This window comes from Vidua chalybeata, chromosome 10 (assembly GCF_026979565.1).
Source record: "Vidua chalybeata isolate OUT-0048 chromosome 10, bVidCha1 merged haplotype, whole genome shotgun sequence".
NCBI classification, from domain to species: Eukaryota; Metazoa; Chordata; class Aves; order Passeriformes; family Viduidae; genus Vidua; species Vidua chalybeata.
Window position 1 is genome coordinate 324,892 of NC_071539.1, and position 18,372 is coordinate 343,263.

At 51.2% G+C, this 18,372-nt stretch overlaps 2 protein-coding genes across 3 annotated transcripts; one reads left to right on the forward strand and one right to left on the reverse strand.

Annotated features, from left to right (window-relative positions):
- Positions 1 to 4,286: 4,286 nt before the first annotated feature.
- SERP1 (stress associated endoplasmic reticulum protein 1) lies at positions 4,287 to 5,165 on the reverse strand. The gene is made up of 3 exons (XM_053952163.1): positions 5,003 to 5,165; positions 4,844 to 4,919; positions 4,287 to 4,515 (listed from the first exon to the last, which is right to left on the reverse strand). Exons 1-3 carry the CDS (start codon positions 5,084 to 5,086, stop codon positions 4,475 to 4,477), a joined length of 201 nt encoding a protein of 66 aa, XP_053808138.1. The 5' UTR covers positions 5,087 to 5,165; the 3' UTR covers positions 4,287 to 4,474.
- A 77-nt stretch (positions 5,166 to 5,242) lies between these two features.
- EIF2A (eukaryotic translation initiation factor 2A) lies at positions 5,243 to 18,255 on the forward strand. Of its 2 annotated transcripts, none has more exons than XM_053952160.1 (14): positions 5,243 to 5,327; positions 6,244 to 6,313; positions 6,588 to 6,662; positions 7,309 to 7,427; positions 8,496 to 8,595; positions 8,991 to 9,073; positions 10,256 to 10,329; positions 10,470 to 10,614; positions 11,625 to 11,741; positions 13,873 to 14,444; positions 15,740 to 15,856; positions 16,698 to 16,826; positions 17,689 to 17,754; positions 17,830 to 18,255. In XM_053952160.1, the coding sequence occupies exons 1-14, from the start codon at positions 5,300 to 5,302 to the stop codon at positions 17,893 to 17,895; spliced, it is 1,761 nt and encodes a 586-aa protein (XP_053808135.1). In that variant the 5' UTR covers positions 5,243 to 5,299; the 3' UTR covers positions 17,896 to 18,255. The 2 variants fall into 2 exon arrangements, with proteins under 2 accessions (XP_053808135.1, XP_053808136.1); XM_053952161.1 differs by lacking the exon at positions 5,243 to 5,327 and adding an exon at positions 5,611 to 5,932.
- Positions 18,256 to 18,372: the final 117 nt, after the last annotated feature.

Genomic DNA, 18,372 nt, shown 5'->3' on the forward strand with positions numbered 1-18,372 from the left:
CTGAGTCACTACTGTGGATGCTTGCTTCAGTACCTGAGCCCTGAGCAGGTCTAACTCTGCTCAGTTTATGTCTAAGGTAAAACAGGAAACAGTGGAAACTGCAAGTTTTGGTGTCTTCAGATCTCAAAGAAGTGTCCGTGTCCCAGGAACCGAGAAGCATCTCCTCTTCCTGGTAAGCATCAGTTCAGCACAGTTCAAACAAACCCCGTGTTGTGTGCTTAGTAAAAAGTTCTTGCTAAAGTAACACCAAAATGATCTTTCCATTAGGTGTGGATTGGTGTCTTCTGCCTGCTGCGTCCTGTGCTGTGAGCACTGCTGGGAGACTTTAGTGCACGCAGATTAGAAAGCAAAATATTCCAGTAGCTATGTGTGCTTCCTCTGCAGTGTGATCACTGGTTCACTCTAGCTGTACAGTGAGGATGATGCTGGTAAAGTAAGAAAAGGACAAACTGGGGATTTCTGGGAACAAGAGTCCCTCAGGTGAGTAGTTGATTAAAACTTTTCGGAGGATACTCTGTACCTGTGAGTTCACTTTTGAGTGAAACAGAACAGAGACAACTTTCTGAACCTGACTCGGATGGTTATTGTTTTTGTGCTGGGAGCAGAGGGAGCAGCCCTGCTCCCCTCGGAGTGCCTGTTCCCCTGGGTGTGAGGTGTGAGGCAGGGACGGGCACATCCTTCACACTGGGGAGCTGCAGAGGCACTTTCTCTGAAAGCAAGAAGCATTTAGTAAATCTGAAAAAGAGGATTAAACAAAGACTGCACTGATGCTGTTAGAAAGCCTTTGCTTTGTTCTGCTCCTGTCAGGTTTGCTTTGGGGGTTTGTGTTTAGTTTTCTCCTAGAGATAAACTGTATTCAGCTCTGGACAGCAGCTTGGCTTGTGAGAGCCCTGTGAGCTGGCAAAAAGGATCTGGGAATGCTGCGGGCTCTTCTCGAGAGGCTGCCTGAGGAAAAGGACCAGCACAGTGAGGCCGCCCGGTGTCAGTAGCTGTGCGGCTGCCGGCGGCAGAGCCTCGCTGGCACACGGCTGCCGTGCGGGCCCGGCTCGGTGCTGGCCCTGTCCCCGTGTGGCGGCTCCTGCCGCTGCCCCGCCACGCTGGGCTCTGCCCGGGGCGAGCTGCCTGCGGGAGCCGGCTCCCCAGACCAGATGCGGCTGCTCCAACACGTGTCTTCGACGTTGTTCCGTGGCTTTGGTATAAAGAGAAAGGATTCGGCTGCTGCGTTCGGGGCAGCGTGTGCTTTAGCGCGGGCTGGGAGCGGGCTGCACTCGCGCTGTCACAGAACGCTCAGAGTGCAGTGGAGCGGGGCAGAGGCGGCTCCGTGTTAGGCCCGGCGTCTCAGAGAGGACGTGACAGAAGATGTGGGGGAAAGCTACGGAAACAGTGGAGGATGCGGAGGAAATGCTTACTGAGGAGAGCTTCAAGGCCGCGGCCCTGGCTCAGGGGAGCGTGTGCAGCAGAAGGCTGGCACAGCAGTGAGGCGGCTCCGGAGCAGGTGCCGGGTGAGGTGAGCACAGAGCGGCCCTTCCCCGGCTGCGACCGGCGCTGTGGGGCCGTGCCTGGAGCAGAGACCCTTCCCCGGACCCTTCCCGGCTGCGGCACAGACCCTTCCCCGCCCCGTCCCCCGATCCTCCCCGGCTGCGGCGGGCGGGTCCGGCCGTGGCGCAGCGGGACCTGCGGGGTCGGTGGCGGCCGCGGGGCGGCGCTGTGGGGCGGGGCGGGGCTGTCTCCGCACCGCCCCCGCCCGGGCCCGGGCCCGTCCTCGTTCTCGGGCCCTTTCCCGTTCTCGTTCCTGGTCCCGGTCCCGTTCTCGTTCCCGGGCCCATTCCCGTTCTCGTTCCTGGTCCCGGTCCCGTTCTCGTTCCCGGGCCCATTCCCGTTCTCGTTCCTGGTCCCGGTCCCGTTCTCGTTCCCGGTCCCATTCCCGTTCTCGTTCCCGGTCCCGGTCTCGTTCTCGGGCCCATTCCCGTTGTCGTTCCCGGTCCCGGGCCCTCCCCGCAGCCCAGGATCGGGGACCGATTCCCCGTCGCTCGGGCTCTCGCGCCGTCACCGCCAGCGACGCTGCCGCCACCTGTCCCGGCTCCCGCCTCGGCGCGGGGCGTTGCTCCCCCTGCACGGGGCTGTTGGCCCCACGCGTGGCTCCTGTCGCCGCCGGGTGCCCTCGTGTGCTGCGTGTGCAGATGGGCGGGACGCGGACACAGCGCCGGGACGCGGTTGCAGCGCCTTGTGCGGCTCCAGCAGCTGTGAAAGGCCTGGCAGGACAGCAGGGACCTCGCCCTGGGCAGCAAACCGTGTGCTCCTCCTCCAGAAACGCAGCCCTGCAGCCAGCCCTGAGAAGGCTTCACAGGAGAAAAGAAAAAAAAATTGAGATGTGTGTGTCGCGGGTGGTTAATGATGTCACCTGGGCGAGCTCAGCTCCCTGAAGAACGCGACCATCCGCAGCTGTAGCACGGGCTCACTGCCAGCACGCCACAACTGTCAGCTGCCAGGGCCTGGGAACGAGGAGCTGCATCTCGCGAGGGGAGATAAACGGGTATTGCTCTGAAAGGTTTTGGAAAGAAACAAGCGTGGTGTTTTGCAGGTTTTGCTCTCAGATGTGTGGAGCCAGAAGGCCCCTCCAGAGGTGCCCCCAGCCAGCCCAGCTCTGGCCCTGCAGCTGCCCGTGCCTCCTCACACAGGTGCCAGGGCAGGGCTGCACACACCGCTGTGGCCAGCTTGCACCAAAGCAAGAATTTACTGAACTGCAAAGAACCAACTTGTACAAGGCACCCTGAGCGTTCGCACAGCCCTCGAGCGGCTGCTGTGGTGGCACAGCCAATGACTCCTGCAGCCAAGCAGGAGGTGGCCAGCCCCCTGCAGCCTCTGTGACATTCCCAGGGAGCAGAGAGGCAAGAGGTGAGAGGAAGGCACCTGCTGAACCCCTGTGGGGGGTGGCTGGTCCCCAGCGGGAAGGGGAGGGGTGGCTGGGTGCATCCAGAGCCGTGGCAGCCCCAGCTCAGGCCCAGCATGCACACGGGTGCCCCATGGCACGGCAGCTCCTCTCAGGGAAAAGCCAGTTAATCCCAGTTTGGTGTGAGTGGCCGGGTTCCAACAGCCAGCAGAGCCCTGCTTTGCCCGCGCCAGAGTGAACACAGCTTGCGTTTGAAAAGAACTTTATTTAAAATCAGCGATGACACAACTTCCCCGCCACAGCACACGAGTGTCCCAGCACAGGGTCCCTGTGCACGGCGGCCCCGGCTCACACCAGTGGTTCCACATGGAAATACAACGCGTACAGAAGATCTGCTCCTTCACGGCTAACAGGCAATTCATTAACCTCAACCCATTTTGTTTTCTGTTATTTCTACTGTAACCAGACTTAAAACTTGTCTTCTAAGAAACCTGGAGAAAAGAAATCTTCCTTTAGCAACTGCGTGCGCCAGCAGAGCAACTCCCACCACCTTTGTCACCACGAAGACAGCAGAGCCATCAGCAGTCAGGGCCATCAGCAGGGAAATATGATCAATAGCAGCATTTTCCATGTGATCTCAAGTTACAGTCGTCTACAGAAGAAGGAACTGTGATCACCAGTAGGGAAGCAGTTAAATACTGAATCCATTGTTAAAAGAAATCAAGTTGAAGGCAGGTTTTACCTTAAATAGGATTAAATATATATTGCAAGACACACCACACTCTGCAGGGGCTGCACATACAGAAGCAGAACTGTGGGCAGGGAGGCAGCGCGTCCCCCCCCTCCACACCCAATGTTCCCACACAACATTGTCAAATTTAAAACTATCACCACTTGTTGAAAGTTGTCCAAGAAGTATTTACAGCACAGGCACGGCCGGGCGAGGCGCGGGGAGCCGCAGGGCTGGGCATGGTGCTCCCGCTGTCCACGGAGCTCCGGCAGGGATCCTGCCAGAGCAGCTGCTGCCCGGCCGCGCCAGCTCTCAGCACCCACGAGCCCTACACAGACAAGCGTTTGGCGTGGACTGGGACAAAGCTACAGGCGGTGCCGTGGCGTGGGGACGGCGAGCACTGCCACATGCTGCAGTGGCCCGCCCTGCGCACACACGGAGGATGCAGGGAGGCTCCTCGGGAACATGCTGCACAGTCGGGCTCCAGCTCTACAGGAATCCTGGCTTCCAGCGTCAAGCGAAACCATTTCCAGCCACACAGTGAGGGTGACACGGGTCTGGGGCCGGTGTTTACAAGAGATGCCAGTTCCTACGGACCTACGTCGCGCACAGCTCCACGCATTACAGAGAGCAGGCCGGATCTTCAGCGAATAAGTAGGTCCACGATTGTAGATCAACAACAGACTTTTATTGCTTTATACATGTGGTGCTGTTCAAGGCACTGTGGCACGGGCTAGAAAACTCGGAATGACTCGTGAAGGGACCTGGAATGCGACACGGCCGGTGCCGCGCAACGCTCCTCGGCAGCTGCCGCGGCGGCCGGGGCCGGCGGGCCATGGCCCGGGACCGGCCCCTCACATGCCCATCCGGATGCTCTGGATGATCTGGAAGATGGCTGCAAGAGAGCGGAGAGGGGAGCGCTCGCCGGGCAGCGCCAGCAGCGAGCTCGGCGGCCCCGAGCGCCGCCGGAGCCCGCAGGGGCAGAGCCGGGCCCGGAGGGGCAGAGCCGGGCAGAGCCAGGGCACAGCCGGGACAGTGATGGGGCAGAACCGGGACAGTGACAGGGCAGAGCCGGGCCCGGAGGGGCAGAACCGAGCCCGGAGGGGCAGAACCGGGCCCGCAGGGGCAGAGCCGGGCCCGGAGGGGCAGAGCCGGGCCCGCAGGGGCAGAGCCGGGCCCGCAGGGGCAGAGCCGAGCCCGGCCGCCCGCGCGCGGCCGCTCACCTGATCCGCAGACCACGAAGATGAAGAGAGCCAACAGCCAGGGCCCGACCGACGCCTTCTCCTCCGGGGCCGTTCTCTGCGAGCACAGCACCACCGTCAGCGCAGCGCAGCGCGGCCCCGCCACCCCCGCCCGTGCCCGCCCGGCCCGGCCCCGCGCACCGAGGTCTTGGCGACGTTGCCTCGCTGGGTGATGTTCTTGCTGTGCTTCTCGTTGGCCATGCGGATGCGCTGCTTGGCCACCATGTCCGCGCTCGGCCCGGTCCGGCCCGGCCGCCGCTGCCGCGTCAGCACCGCGCGCGCGCCGCACGTCGGGAGCGCGCCGGGGGCGGGGCCCGCGCGCGCCAACCCGCGCTCGCGCCCCGGGCCCCGCCCCCTCCCCGGGAACGTGGCGCGCGCTGCGGCCGCTGCGCTGCCGCCGCCCCGGAACCGGAAACGCCGCTCCGCCCGCGCCCCAAGATGGCGCCGCCCACGCCGCTGCTCGCAGGTGCGTCGGGCCCGGGCGGCGTCGGGGTCGGGGTCGGTGCGCGGGAGGCGGCAGCGAAGTTGGGGTGGCGTGGCCCCGGGGCCCTCCGGGGCTCCTCCGGTGCCCGGCGGCGTCCGCCGCGCGTCCTCTCCCCAGCGTGCGCTGCCGCGGCGTGGCCGAGTCCGGCCCCGTCGCGGAGATCTCGACAGTGGCGCCCCCGGGCCGGTCAGGGCTCGTCGGGCCCTGTGCTCGCTCGGCCCGGGGCCGGGGCGAGCAGCAGCAGCCCGGAGCAGGGCCCGGTCGCGCCTCCGCCCCGCAGCCTCCCGGCGCCGGCCCGCACCCGCTGCTCTGGGAAGCTCTCCTGGAAAGCCGGGTTCTTTTCGGTGTCTCACTGTTTGAACTGTCCATGACATAAGGGACGTGTATTTTCCTTTCCTGCATTTGTAAGCTTCGAGCACGAGCCTGTTTCCCCTCGCTCGGGGCTGGGGGGCTGCAGTTGTTCGGGGCAGATTTTGGGCTGCTCGCTGCCGTCTGTTGTAAGTTGGGATCCTAATGGGGAGCGTGACGGGAGAGCTGAGAGAGAACGCGTTCCCGGCAGGGCTGCGCAGCTCGTGGGTCGATTTAAGGTGTGTTAAAATGCTCCCTTAGGGTCTCTCGGGGCTGAGGTGTGCACGAACCCTGTAGAGTTGTATTTGGGCACGAGAAGAGCCGTTCTTGCGTGCGGCCGTGCCGAGGCCGTGGGTGCCGGCCCTGGGGCACATCCTGCACAGGGGGCTGGGCTGGGCTGGCAGCTCCAGGGCGTGCCCCGCTTCTGCCTCGGAATTTCCCTATAGCGAGTATGGCAAAGAGTGTGCCTGTCTCGGGGTTCACAAGTTAGAAAATCATCTCTCTGGGCACTCTCCTGCGTTTGAAACGCGTTGTTTGTTTCCTGTTGCAGTGCGAGGGTCCGAGGGGCTGTACATGGTGAACGGGCCCCCCAGCTTCACCGAGAGCGCGGCGTTCCAAAGGTACTGCTGGCACTAGAGAAATTGCCTTCTGAAATTCGACTCTGGAATTGAAAAGTGTGTGCCATAAGTGAGTTCAGAAAAGGGACGGTTTGGAAGGCTTTGCGCTTGCTGAGCTCTGGCTGCCAGGTGGCAGTGCCTGAGCAGGGTAGCAGGGACTGCTCCGTGACACAGGGCTCCTCAGGAGCACAGCAGGAAACTTGCTGTGCTCGTTTTTGGTAAGAAAACCTTAACTGTGGTGCTGCTGGGTACTCACATGCATTTCTTATTTCCTTAGGGATTCTGGAAAAAATTGCAAAGCTGTTGCTTTTAGCAAGGACGGCTCGCTCTTTGCCTGGTGCAATGGAGAAAAGTGGGTGCATTTTGTTATCTTAATGTTTAGCATGTATGAAATAAGTGGCATCAGTCATGCCTCATTTACTCCTGTCAGTGTAAAGGTGATTGCTGTTAATGCAAGTGTTTGCATGTATGCTTTAAATTGAGTTTATCAGATGAAACATTTTGTGTTCTTTGCCTGTTTACAATGCACCCATTCCCATGCAGTCTGGATATGCTTTCTTGGTTTGGTTGTTGTTTTATTCATGGCTCCCAGTATCTGGTCTCTGGGATTAATCTATTAGCAGAGTCCACAGAAAATAATGAGTCTATACACCTTGTGAACATCACAGGGTTCCTTTTTTATAGATCAGGTGCATTATAGAGTTCCCTCTCCTGTTTAGAGAACTATTTGTCTGTGTTGCAGACAAAAATATGTGTTATGTTTTGACCAGTGGTCACTTTTCTTGGTTTCTGTCATGCTTGGGTATCCGGTTTTAAAATGTGCTCTTGGAAAAATTTAGTAAAAACAAGAGGAGGGGTGGGGAAAGCTCTTCCTTCCAGTTTTGTTACATTGGCCAAATTTGGGGCAGATCTAGAAGAGTCAAATATTTGAACAATTCTCTCAGCATTAATTAACTATTGCAAGCATGTTTTATTGAAGTAGCATCTTTTGGTTCCAGAGTCAATGTTGTTAATGTCACCAGAGCTGAGTTACTGCATTCCTTTGATCTCCCAAAGACAGTTTGCCTTGAATTCTCACCAAAGAATAATGTTCTGGCAACGTGGCAGGCCTATGCAAGTGAGTATTGTACCAGCTGGGGAAGCTTTGTGCCAGCTGGCAGGCTTTGTGCAGGTCTCAGTCCGTGTCTGTGGCCTCTGCAGTGCATTTGTTGGCTAAATGAGCAGTGCAGAAGGGTGCAGGAAGTTCTGTGGGCAGTCAGGAGCACAGTGGAGGAGGGAGGGATGCCGTTGTCAGAGCAGCAGTGGGGTGTTGGCCATGCTCACCCACGCTCTGTCAGAGTGCTCACAGTTACTCTGTTGGTCAAGCTCGTGTTTCCTGAGCCTTGGGAAGTGGTCGTGGTGCAGTGTGCCCTGCAGGCTTGTGTTCTTGGCTAGGTGGGGGAGATGGTGTGCTGTCCTGGAGCAGTTGTGTCCTGCCCTGGGGCCCATGACTGGAGTGTTCTCCATGCCCAGAGCTTTATCCCCTCCTCTGCCTCCTGGGGGGTTTGAGTTCCTGGTTCTGAGAGCTGCAGTTCTGTCCGAGCCACAGACAGTGTACATGCTGCCTTGGGAGGGAGGAGCTGGACAAGGCTGGGCCCTGGGAGCTGGCCAGGCTGTGGGGAGACTGGGAACAGGGACAGGCTGTAGGATACGAGAAGGCAGCACAAGCTGTCAGCTGTTCTGGGGCTGCTGCAAATCACTGGCAGCAGCAGGCAGGCTGTGCTAGCCTGGGGTAGCACAGGGTAAAGAGGAGAGTACAGACAGTTTAAAAGCAGCAGAACCATTCTGCATGGCTTGCAGAGAGAGCTGTGACTGTGATGGAATGGACAAAATCACCTCACAGAGCAAAACATTGGAGTGGAAAACGTGCCTCCATTGTTTGCTGTGAGGAAGGTTTTTGTTTCGGATTAAAAAGCTGTGCAGGTGTTGGTTGCAGCCTTGCAATGGGGAGTAGAAACCTTACACCTCAGAATGTGAGTTCTTTCTGCAAACAGACTGAGGTTAATAGGTCCAGCAATCAGCATTCATGGCTTTGGTCCCTCAGGGGCAGAAGTTGCATGCTTGCAAGAAGTTCATGCAGAACCATGAGGTGGGATGTTGAGGTGAAGCAGATTTAAGCCTCAAATACCACTATGTTTTTTTGCAGCTGCTAAGGATGGCACAGCAGGGGTGCCCAACCTGCAGCTCCATGATCTGAGAACTGGAAAATGCTTAAAGTCTTTTGTGCAGAAAAAGCTTCAGAACTGGTAAATAAGCCTTCCAGATGCTAATTGTTTACAAAGAAATGTGGGTTTCAAAATCTGATCCAGGTAAATGGTGAATCCAGGTAAATCACACTAACACAAACTGTTAGTGTCGTTTTGGCTTTCAAAGCAGTGCCTGCTGCTGACTGAAAGCCAGAGTCTGTGCCTGTGAGTGTCTGTGTGTAGTTCACTGTAAATTCACTCCCACTTTGCACCACAGAGGAAAGCTGAACAGACAGTAACTACGTCCACTTGTATATTTTTGCTATGCAGATGTCATTTATCCACATAAAATGTATCATGTTTGAACTTACTGGCTTCACAATAGAGGGGAAAGACAATCCTGGGATGCTAATGATGAGCATCATTTTGTTTCTGATTTCTCCCTTAATGTGCAGGTGTCCTTGCTGGGCAGATGATGAAAGCATTTGTGCCAGAAATGTGAACAATGAAGTGCACTTCTTCGAAAACAACAACTTCAGTATGCAACTATTTCTCTACATTTCATCCCTTCTATAAACGCTGCTTCTTTTGAGGGGTGGTTTTTGTTTTCAGGTTTTTCTTTGTTTCTTCATTTACTTGCCTTTTATTTTAAATACTGCCTACATTCTATTTCAGTTTGGAATTCAGAATTATTATGCTTTAATGAAGTGTATTTTCACTTTCTTATTTATCTTTTCACTGACTGACATGATATGAAATGCATATGATCCTCAAATTAAAAGGCCTGATTCTGTATTGTTACTCATTTACTGAGATCCAGGAAGTTGTTTTGTAGAAAAAGTGATCTACGATTACTTCCTTGGGTTGTGCACATTCTGTGAATAGACTGCTAAAAATGGCTCATTAAAAATTGATGGCAAAAATGAAATAGTGAAGCCTGAAGATTTTTACCACGGAGATTTACTGTTGGTGGTAGAATATCTGGAGTCAATAGATGTTGAAAAGGGAATAGGGAAGAAAAAAACAGAAAGATAAAAATTAATTAGAACAAAAAAGTAAAGCAATTAAAGAAATCTGAGGGGAGAACAGCAGCATGTGGTTTTAGTTTTGCATTCTTTGTTTTGTTTTAAAGTTGATAGAAGAATTAGGGCTACGAGAGATTGAGTTTCCTGAGAAGTAGCCCTGCTGATGTTAACCAAGCTGTGGGAAGCAGGGAATGTCAGCCTCAGCAGGACCTGCTGGCAGTGCACATTCCTGGCTGCAGTGGAGCCGTGGGGTGACGCTGTTCCCAGCAGTTGTTTGTGGGAAGGGGCAATGCTGAGCCCTGAGCAGGCCTGTTGGGAAGAGTTATCCCATGGAGCTGAGAGGGGAGAGGCCCTGCCTCTGTGTAAGGGCACCTGAATGTGACCGAAGCCAGCACAGATAAGGCAAAGAATATCTGCTTCAAACACCAGCTGCATTCACCTTGGGTTCAGAGGCTGCCTTTGCTTTTTGAACTTTTAAATACTAAGTGCTGGGTTTCAGGCATAGGCTTGATTCAAGTTGGCTTTGTAGGTGAAATGGGAAAATAATGTTTGTTTGCCTAGAAAAAGAGATCCTTGTGATTGCCTTTACTGGTCTGTGTTATCCAGGATACAGCCCCATGGAAGGATGTGGTTAGGACGTCCAGGTAACGTGGTTTGTCATTAACACCACACATCTGTGGCCTTTTTCTTGGCAGATACCATTGCAAACAAGCTGCATTTGCAGAAGGTCAGTGATTTCGTGTTGTCCCCAGGAGCACAGCCAACCAAGGTACTTCTGATTCAGCTTCCAATCTTATTTTTGGTTTTCTTATGAAAACCCCACTGTGATTTTAGTACAATGTACTGGTAGTAACTATGCCCTGTGCTGCCAAGGCTTTAACCTGCAGTGAAATCTCGTGGCTGTTTCAGGTTGCTGTTTATGTCCCAGGCAGCAAAGGTGCTCCGTCCTTTGTCAGGCTCTACCAGTACCCCAACTTTGGAGGCCCGCAGTCAGCACTAGCCAACAAAAGCTTTTTTAAAGCTGACAAGGTGACAATGCTATGGAACAAAAAAGGTACAGCAGTTGTGTACTGAGACTTTTGAATTGTGCTCATTTTGGATTGACTTACTTTGTTTACTGTGTGGGGTTTGTGTTTAATTTGCGTATGTTGATAAATCTTGAGGGCAAGCTATTAATGCCTTGCTGAGGTGCATTTCTGCACAGCTTGGAGTGCTCAGCACTTATCCTGTGACTTTCATAATTTTTTGTATTGTACTGGAAAATATTCTATACGTGCTGGTAAATTTTTCAGTTGAATGACAAATTCCTACATAATTTTGCATTCTGTGTCGATAATATAATTGGACTGTAAACATAACAACAGTTCATGTGATGATATGATCTTAATCTGTAGAATTCTCTGTATGCATAGATATGATAACTGTATGCATAGATATGTGGTGGTGAGGTGACAGGCCTCTGTGCTTTGTTGTTTGTTAGCAATGAGCGGTTTCAGAATGATTTTGTACAAGTCATTTTCCTTCAACCCACATAGTTTAGAATATAAGGAAGGTGTTGCATACATGTAGAAACCATGCTTGGGGACTGTGAGAGACAGCAAAGATTGTTGTCTCAAGACATTTTGTGGTGGGGGAAAGGGCAGGTTGGGCCTTGCCCTGATGAGACAGTGCCCTGCTCTGCAGCGCCACAGCTTTGGATAACAGATGTGCATATAGAAGATGTTGAAGAGATGTTTCAGTCAAAGATTGGTCGGGATGTTTGGTTTCTGACGTAGTTTAATTTTTTTAAATTAAAACAAAATTTAAAAATTTAAAAGTTAAATTTTTTAGCTGCAAAGGATGTTCACTTGCTTGTGATCTAATAGTAAATGCATAGACTGAGCTGAGGTTTTCCACCCAAGAACCGAAGTCATTCAATGATTATGTGTTAGCATTTAGGAAAAACCCAGTTCCAAAGGGAATGATACCAGCCCTGCTCCACAAGCACTCCTAGCGGAGCTGATTTTGCTTTGTCTGGTGCTGTGGTGCTCAGCAGCTTGCTGCACTCACTGTGTCTGTTGGCAGCCACGGCCGTGCTGGTGGTTGCCAGCACCGAGGTGGACAAGAGCGGCGCCTCGTACTACGGCGAGCAGACCCTGCACTACGTGGCGGCCAGCGGGGAGAGCGCCGTGGTGCAGCTGCGTGAGTACCCCGTGCTGCCCAGCAGCCCTGCCCCTGCCGCCCTGCTCACCCTCACTAGCTGACCCTCACAGCAAAGTCCTCGAAGCAAAAAATCCTTCACCTTGTTTTGGTTTGGTGTTTTACCTCTGCAGGAAGGTGTTGTTTTTTTTTCCGGGTTGGTGTGGGTTTTTTTTTTCAGTAGCTGAATTTTCTTACCTTGGATAGACTTAGCATCTTAATGTCAGTGGCAGAGAGCAAAGGCTTCCAGTTAAGACATAGTGATAGTTTGTTTGGGAAGGTGTTCAGGTACACAGGGAGGGAACTATGCTCGTTTGCTGAGAAAACACCTGGACAGTGGAGCCAGGTTGATGTCTGAGAATCCATGACAGGCAGGAATGTGTCACCAAACAGAATAGTCCTACCTGCACTTTAACACGTGCAAGATACTGCCCTCAATGAGCCAGGGCAGTGTGAGAGTGAAATGTTTTGAAGTGTGTTGGAAAATAAAACTCCTTTATTCTGTATTGTAATATTGAAAGTGTTTTAAGACATAAAAATGACATACTGGGGAGCAGCAGATAAATGTCCTTAATTCCCGTGACTAGCTTGAACTGGAAGTCCATGTCTTAACTTCCCCTGTGGGGATTTTTTTTCCTGCTCTCAAGCTCTTGCTGTTGTGTGCAAACATCTGGCCCGTTTGGGATTGTAGAGGGCAGTTTGTTGGGAGCACTGGGGATGGGGTGATGTGGACTACCTTTGCTGGAGGTACTGTAAATGTAACAGTGCTGACTGGGAACATTTCCAGTTTGCCTTCTGCTGCAAAGCTTGTGGACAAGTACTGTGCCCCATTTCCCCTTGACAGTAACTCCACTGGGGAAGGAGAATTTGGGTTATGACTCAGTATATAGAATCTCTTTGGGAGCAGTTTCTCAGCTGAAGAGCACTACTTGTTTAACTACATACTTACTAAAATGTTTTTTATTTCTACTGTATCTATATTTAACAGGAAGTCTTTTCATTTAATTTAGCTATTCCTTTTCAAGGAAAAGCCCAAACTGATAAAAGCAAGTGGTGGGCACTTGGAGTGAGCAGTGCCTCATTCCCTGTGGAGCTGGATCTTTTTTGAGGTGCAGTTTTGAAGCTTTTCTCCTCTCTGGCATTTGCAGAGGGCTTTTCATTTTTGACTGAGATGTGGTGCTGCTGCAGGCTCTGGCAGAGCTCTGAAGCCTGCATGGAGCTGCCCTCATCTCTCCAGCTGCTGCTGTCACCAAATGTCATTTTCTGTCACCTCTGTAGCTGAGCTGTATTGGGTTAATGTCACTGAAAAGGGGAACACACCGTGTGATTATACATCCTTGTTTCTAAAGATGAGACTTCACAGTGACAACAGGCATGAACCATTTAACTCAGTTTGAACATTTTGGGTCAACTCTGGATTTAAGGATTCAGTAATGCACTTGGCATTTATATGAACTGCGATGATGAAAAGTTATAATGTGGTTTGTATTTACCTCTGGGTATTTTACCTGAGTTTTCATCACTAATTCATTATTCTTCAGTATCTCCTAATGTTCCAGCCCTCAAAATGACTTCTAACAGTACCAAGTTTTGATCATTACATGTAAAGCCATTTTTGTGTGCTCACTCACATTAAAATCTGACTTATAAAATATTGTGCATGGGCATGGTCCAAAGATAACTCAGGTTACTATTTATTACCTCTGCAAAGCTGAATTACGCAATATTTCTTAGATTAAAAGAAGAGAAACTATTATCCAGCTGGTATAAAACTCCTGTTTTCACAGGTTTCCAGTGGGACAGTTTGAGAAGGTCTTGAGGTCATACTTGAGGAAAAAAAAAAACAGAATTTTTTTACATGTCAAGCTTTGCTTACTGTTAGTGTTGGTGCTGGCCCTACCAAATTACCTAGAGGTAATTTGGAATGACTGCAGTTATTGTTGCAAACTGTAACTAAAATTATCAGAAGATACAAGGTTGTTTTTCCCTCTGTTGTTAGCAGAATTAATTTTCACTGTCAATAATTAGAATACAGCACTTTAGCAAAGCATGAAGAGTCACAATGGATTTTGTTTTGGCTTGCTCTGAAAAAACGCAATCTCTCAACAGCTGCATGTTTTTCATTTTCCTTTAGCAAAAAGTGGCCCTATTTACGATGTTGCCTGGAGCCCCAATTCTGTCGAGTTCTGTGCTGTGTATGGTTTCATGCCTGCCAAAGCCACGGTTTTTAACCTGAAATGCGACCCTGTGTTTGATTTTGGCACCGGGCCCCGCAATGCTGCCTACTACAGCCCCCACGGACACATCCTGGTGCTGGCAGGGTTTGGAAACCTCAGGGGACAGATGGAAGTGTGGGACGTTAAAAACTACAGACTCATTTCCAAGCCCGTGGCCTCGGATTCCACATACTTCGCTTGGTGTCCCGACGGGGAGCACATTGTGACGGCCACGTGCGCTCCCCGGCTGCGCGTCGGCAACGGCTACAAGATCTGGCACTACACGGGCTCCGTGCTGCACTCCTACGAGGTCCCGTGTGACGAGGAGATGTGGCAGGTGTTCTGGCAGCCCTTCCTGGACGGGGTGTTCCCGGAGAGAGCCGTGAAGTACCAGGCAGTGCCCAGCGAGCTGCCCCGTGCTGAGCCCAGGCCTGCGCAGGCGTACAGACCTCCTGCCCTGAGGAACAGGCCTGTGACGAGCTCCAAGCTTGTGAGTAGCAGTGTCCTGTGGGAACTGACCGCTGGTCTCATGTCTCCTTGGAGCTTGGCCTCACGCATGTGTGGGGTTTTGAGGGGGAGCATGAGAAGAGTAACCAGGTTGGCAGCACTGTGGGGGTTTGGAGGGGTTTCGGTGACCTTCTCTGGCACTTTGCTCACAGTTTGCAAGCATGTATGCTAGAAAGCTCTCATCTCTTTGGCCCAAATACTGTCCTTTCACAAAGCATTTGTAAACTTTTGTAATGCTCTGTGCAACGTGCACTGAAACACTAAACTCCAAGTGTGGCTTGCAGTGAAATTGAGTGCTCTGGTTAGGACAGAAGCCTCTGATCTGGGTGACTTGACTTGCCAGTTCTGAACCCAGGCAGCCTGGGGCTTGAGTGGCCTCCCAACAGCCATTCTTTCTTGGTTTTCTTGTTTTTGTTTTGTTTTGTTTTTTTTTTTTTTTAATAAGGTAAATGTACTTATTAGAAAGACATTGGATCATTAGCAAGTCAGCTGCAGCTTAAACACATTTCAGTACAGTGATCTGCTTGTACAATTAGTTTCTTTCTGCAAGATTCCAAAGTAGGCTGAGTAGCAACTAATTCCATGTAACAGCTGCACCCTTAATGTTTGAGTCCCAGAGAGCTTTGATTTTGAGCCTGGTGCTTTTTCAGGAGACTCAGCCTGCGAGCAGTCTGTTAGCCATACTGAGGGCTGCTCTCACAGACCATCCCTGAGCAGAGGGAGTAGGGAAAAGAGACAGTAAAATAATTCTGCTTACTTATTTGGGCAAAATGTCACATGCATTAAAAAAATACAGTGCCACAGTTGAGAGTTATCTTAAAAACACCAAACAGCCCCCTTTCTCAGCCCCCACTGCCTCCCAAGAGCCCCCCCATCTCCCCTGCCAGCACTCAGCCTTCCTCTCTGGTCATCAGGAGTTTGGGTTAGAAAGCTGTCAGCAACAGCAAAATGCCATGCTTCAGTCATTTTGTGCTAGGTTATTCCTCTTGGATTTTATTTCCTTCCTGAGATAGAAAACTTAATGATTTTGTTTTCTTACTGGAAATCTATGAAATCATTAGGGCACGCAGGGTACTCCCATGCAAACTCAAGTGGATGAGTTTGAAACCCTTTTTACCCTTCTTAGGTTGTTCCAAGGAGTGCATACTTTTTTCCCCACTTCCTTTCTTTCTTTTTTCTTTCTGGTTCATATTTGCATATGATTTTGGCTTAGGTAGATTTTGGGGTTTCTGTGCCAACATGGAATATGGGGTTTTAACCATTTTGCATATCCTGCAGCATGAGGATGAGCCACCCCAGAACATGAAACCCCAGCTGGGAGGCATTGATAAGCCACTGTCTAAAACAGCTCTCAAAAATCAGAGGAAACATGAAGCAAAGAAAGCAGCTAAACAGGTACTGAAAAAGTCGTTCTTACGAGGATCACGTTAATTAGTTAATTTGTTAATTAGCTGCCCCAAAGGGCAGTGGTCAGTCTCAGAGCAGCAGCTTGTGCAGCAGTGTGGGAAGGGCAGCAGGGTTTAACCAGAGAACAGCAGGTACAGGAGGGTGATTCAAAGGTAACAGCTTTGCTGAGCTGCTGCAAATGTTAGCCAAAATCAGCGTGGAGACAAAGTGATTCTGACGTGCTGCAGAATGCATTTTGGTTTTAGGTAGGAAGTAAGAACAGGTGGGTGCTTGGTGTTCCCAGCAGGTTGAGGCTGAGGTGTGTTTTTAGGGCAGGCCAGAGACAGCCTGTCTATCGCTTCTGGACTTAACTATTCATTGTCTAGGTAGATAAAAGTCAGCTTTTGGTATCAGCCTTCCAATTTCTACAAACCTCTGAAGCAATATTTTCTTTAAATGCTATTTTTAAAAAATTCTAGCACTGGTTTTGAGCCCTTTTTTTTTTTGCTTCAGAGACAGTGACCCAAGTGTGCTTTGTAAAATACTTGTGTATGTGTTTGTCATATCACCCTAAAACTGATGTTTCCCTGTGCTATGTGTGGTTGGGATCTTGAGGAAGTAGAAATTAAACAAGAAACAGCATGTGAGCTGTTCCAGATAAGCCTTTGTCCATGGAAGGCAGATCAATGGATAATGCAGTACCTCAGAGCAAGTCATGCCCAGATTTTGGAATACACCAGCAAAATGGGGAAAGAAGGAATATTAAATGGATCCTCTAAAGTGATTAAAGACATTTTTCATTCTCTTTGTAATCAAAGGTGTTTTCTAGATTGTGTTTATGTGTCTACAGGAGGCCAAAGGTGATGCACACCAAGGCCCTGCCCAGGTCAAAACCCCACAGAATGCCCTGCAGAACACTGTGCCAGCCGTGACCACGGGAGATCCTGAAGTGGACAAGAAGATAAAGAATTTGAAAAAGGTGTGAAGAGATTCTTTTTCTAACAGACAGTATTCCTCCAAGGGCTGGTCTGCCAGACCTAGTGCAAGTGTAAGGTGAGCCGAGTGCAGGAGGATGCAGGTACCTTCACGGGAATGTCCCAGATTTGTACCCACCTCCCTTTGCCCTCCCAGCCTGTGCAGCAGTGGAGGCCACCGTGTGCCAGGGTTCCTGAGGGTCCATCAGAGGTGGCAGCACAGGGAGGAGTTTTTAAAGCTGACCCTCAGGCCCTGGCCAGGAATGCTGTGGAGGTGCAGCCAGTCCCCAGCTGAGGGTCAGGGTGCACGGGCAGGTGTTGGTGCTCAGCCAGGAGCTCCGTGCATGCTGTGAGTGCTGGGACCTGCATCTGCCAAGGGCACAGCGCCCTGTGCTTTGCCTTGTGGCATGAGTGCAGAGTTCACTGCCAGTCTTGAGAATTCTTGCGTTAAATAATTCCAGAACAGAAATTGTTAAGTTCTGGCTAGAGAATCTTTCCCGTTTCTCTTGGCTGCCTCCTGCTGCTCATAGTCTCTGGATTAACTTCCCAGGTTTTTTGAGGAAAATGTGTGGGGAAGAGGGATGGTGATGGAGTAATTTCCGATTTTGGATCTAGCCCTTCAGTGAGACAATGCCTGGTGTTTGTTTCAGAGATGAAGTACTGCTGTTCCTAGGTTCTGTTCTTGAAAGAACTGTTCTTGAAAGAAATGTCTGTTATGGGTGGGAAATTCTGGGTGAAGCATCTGGAGATGCTTAAGGCATTGTGCCTTCCATAGAGACCTGCCTCCAGGCACATCAGGCACATCAGCAACTTCTAAGACTTTTTTCTGTTCTTGTTTCACCAATATTTTTGTTTGTTTGTTTTCAGAAACTAAAGGCAATTGAGCAGCTAAAAGAACAGGCAGCTGCTGGCAAACAGCTGGAGAAGAATCAGGTACTATTGAGATCTGTGCAGTTTATTCCAGGTTTATTTTATAATAAGCTACATCTATGACATTTTCTGCTCTAGGTGGAGAAGATTCAGAAAGAAGCTGCTCTCCTTAAGGAACTGGAAGACCTAGAACTTGGTGTTTAAATTTTCCTCGAGCTCCAGTGTGGTGCTAACACAAAGTTCATGCAAAATGTAGTTTGTTAAACATGTCAGCTAATGACTAAGGTTTCGAAACCTTTGCCTTTAAAAAAGAGTTTTCCTAAAGATCCGTGCACATGAGGCTGTAAGCAAGTGATGAGTATCCATCAGCCAGTTCTGCTGCTGTTCCAACGAGAAATGTACTCCTTTTCTGATAACATACTGCCTAAATCAGACTGTTTTTCCTTATTTGGGTGGGAGAAGGGAAGGCGATAAAGACACTTGATAGCTTTATTATATTTAAAAAGAGAAGCGATCTTTGTGCCATGACGGGCTGCCGATGACAATAAAGAGCATTTACTAACAGCGAGCTGTGCGAGCGGAGTGTGACCGCCAGGGGGCGCGCCGGGGCGGGGCTGCGGCCATGGCCCCGCCCCCGCCGTGCGCGTGACCTTGGCGCGGCGGCGCGCGCGGTGCCTCAGT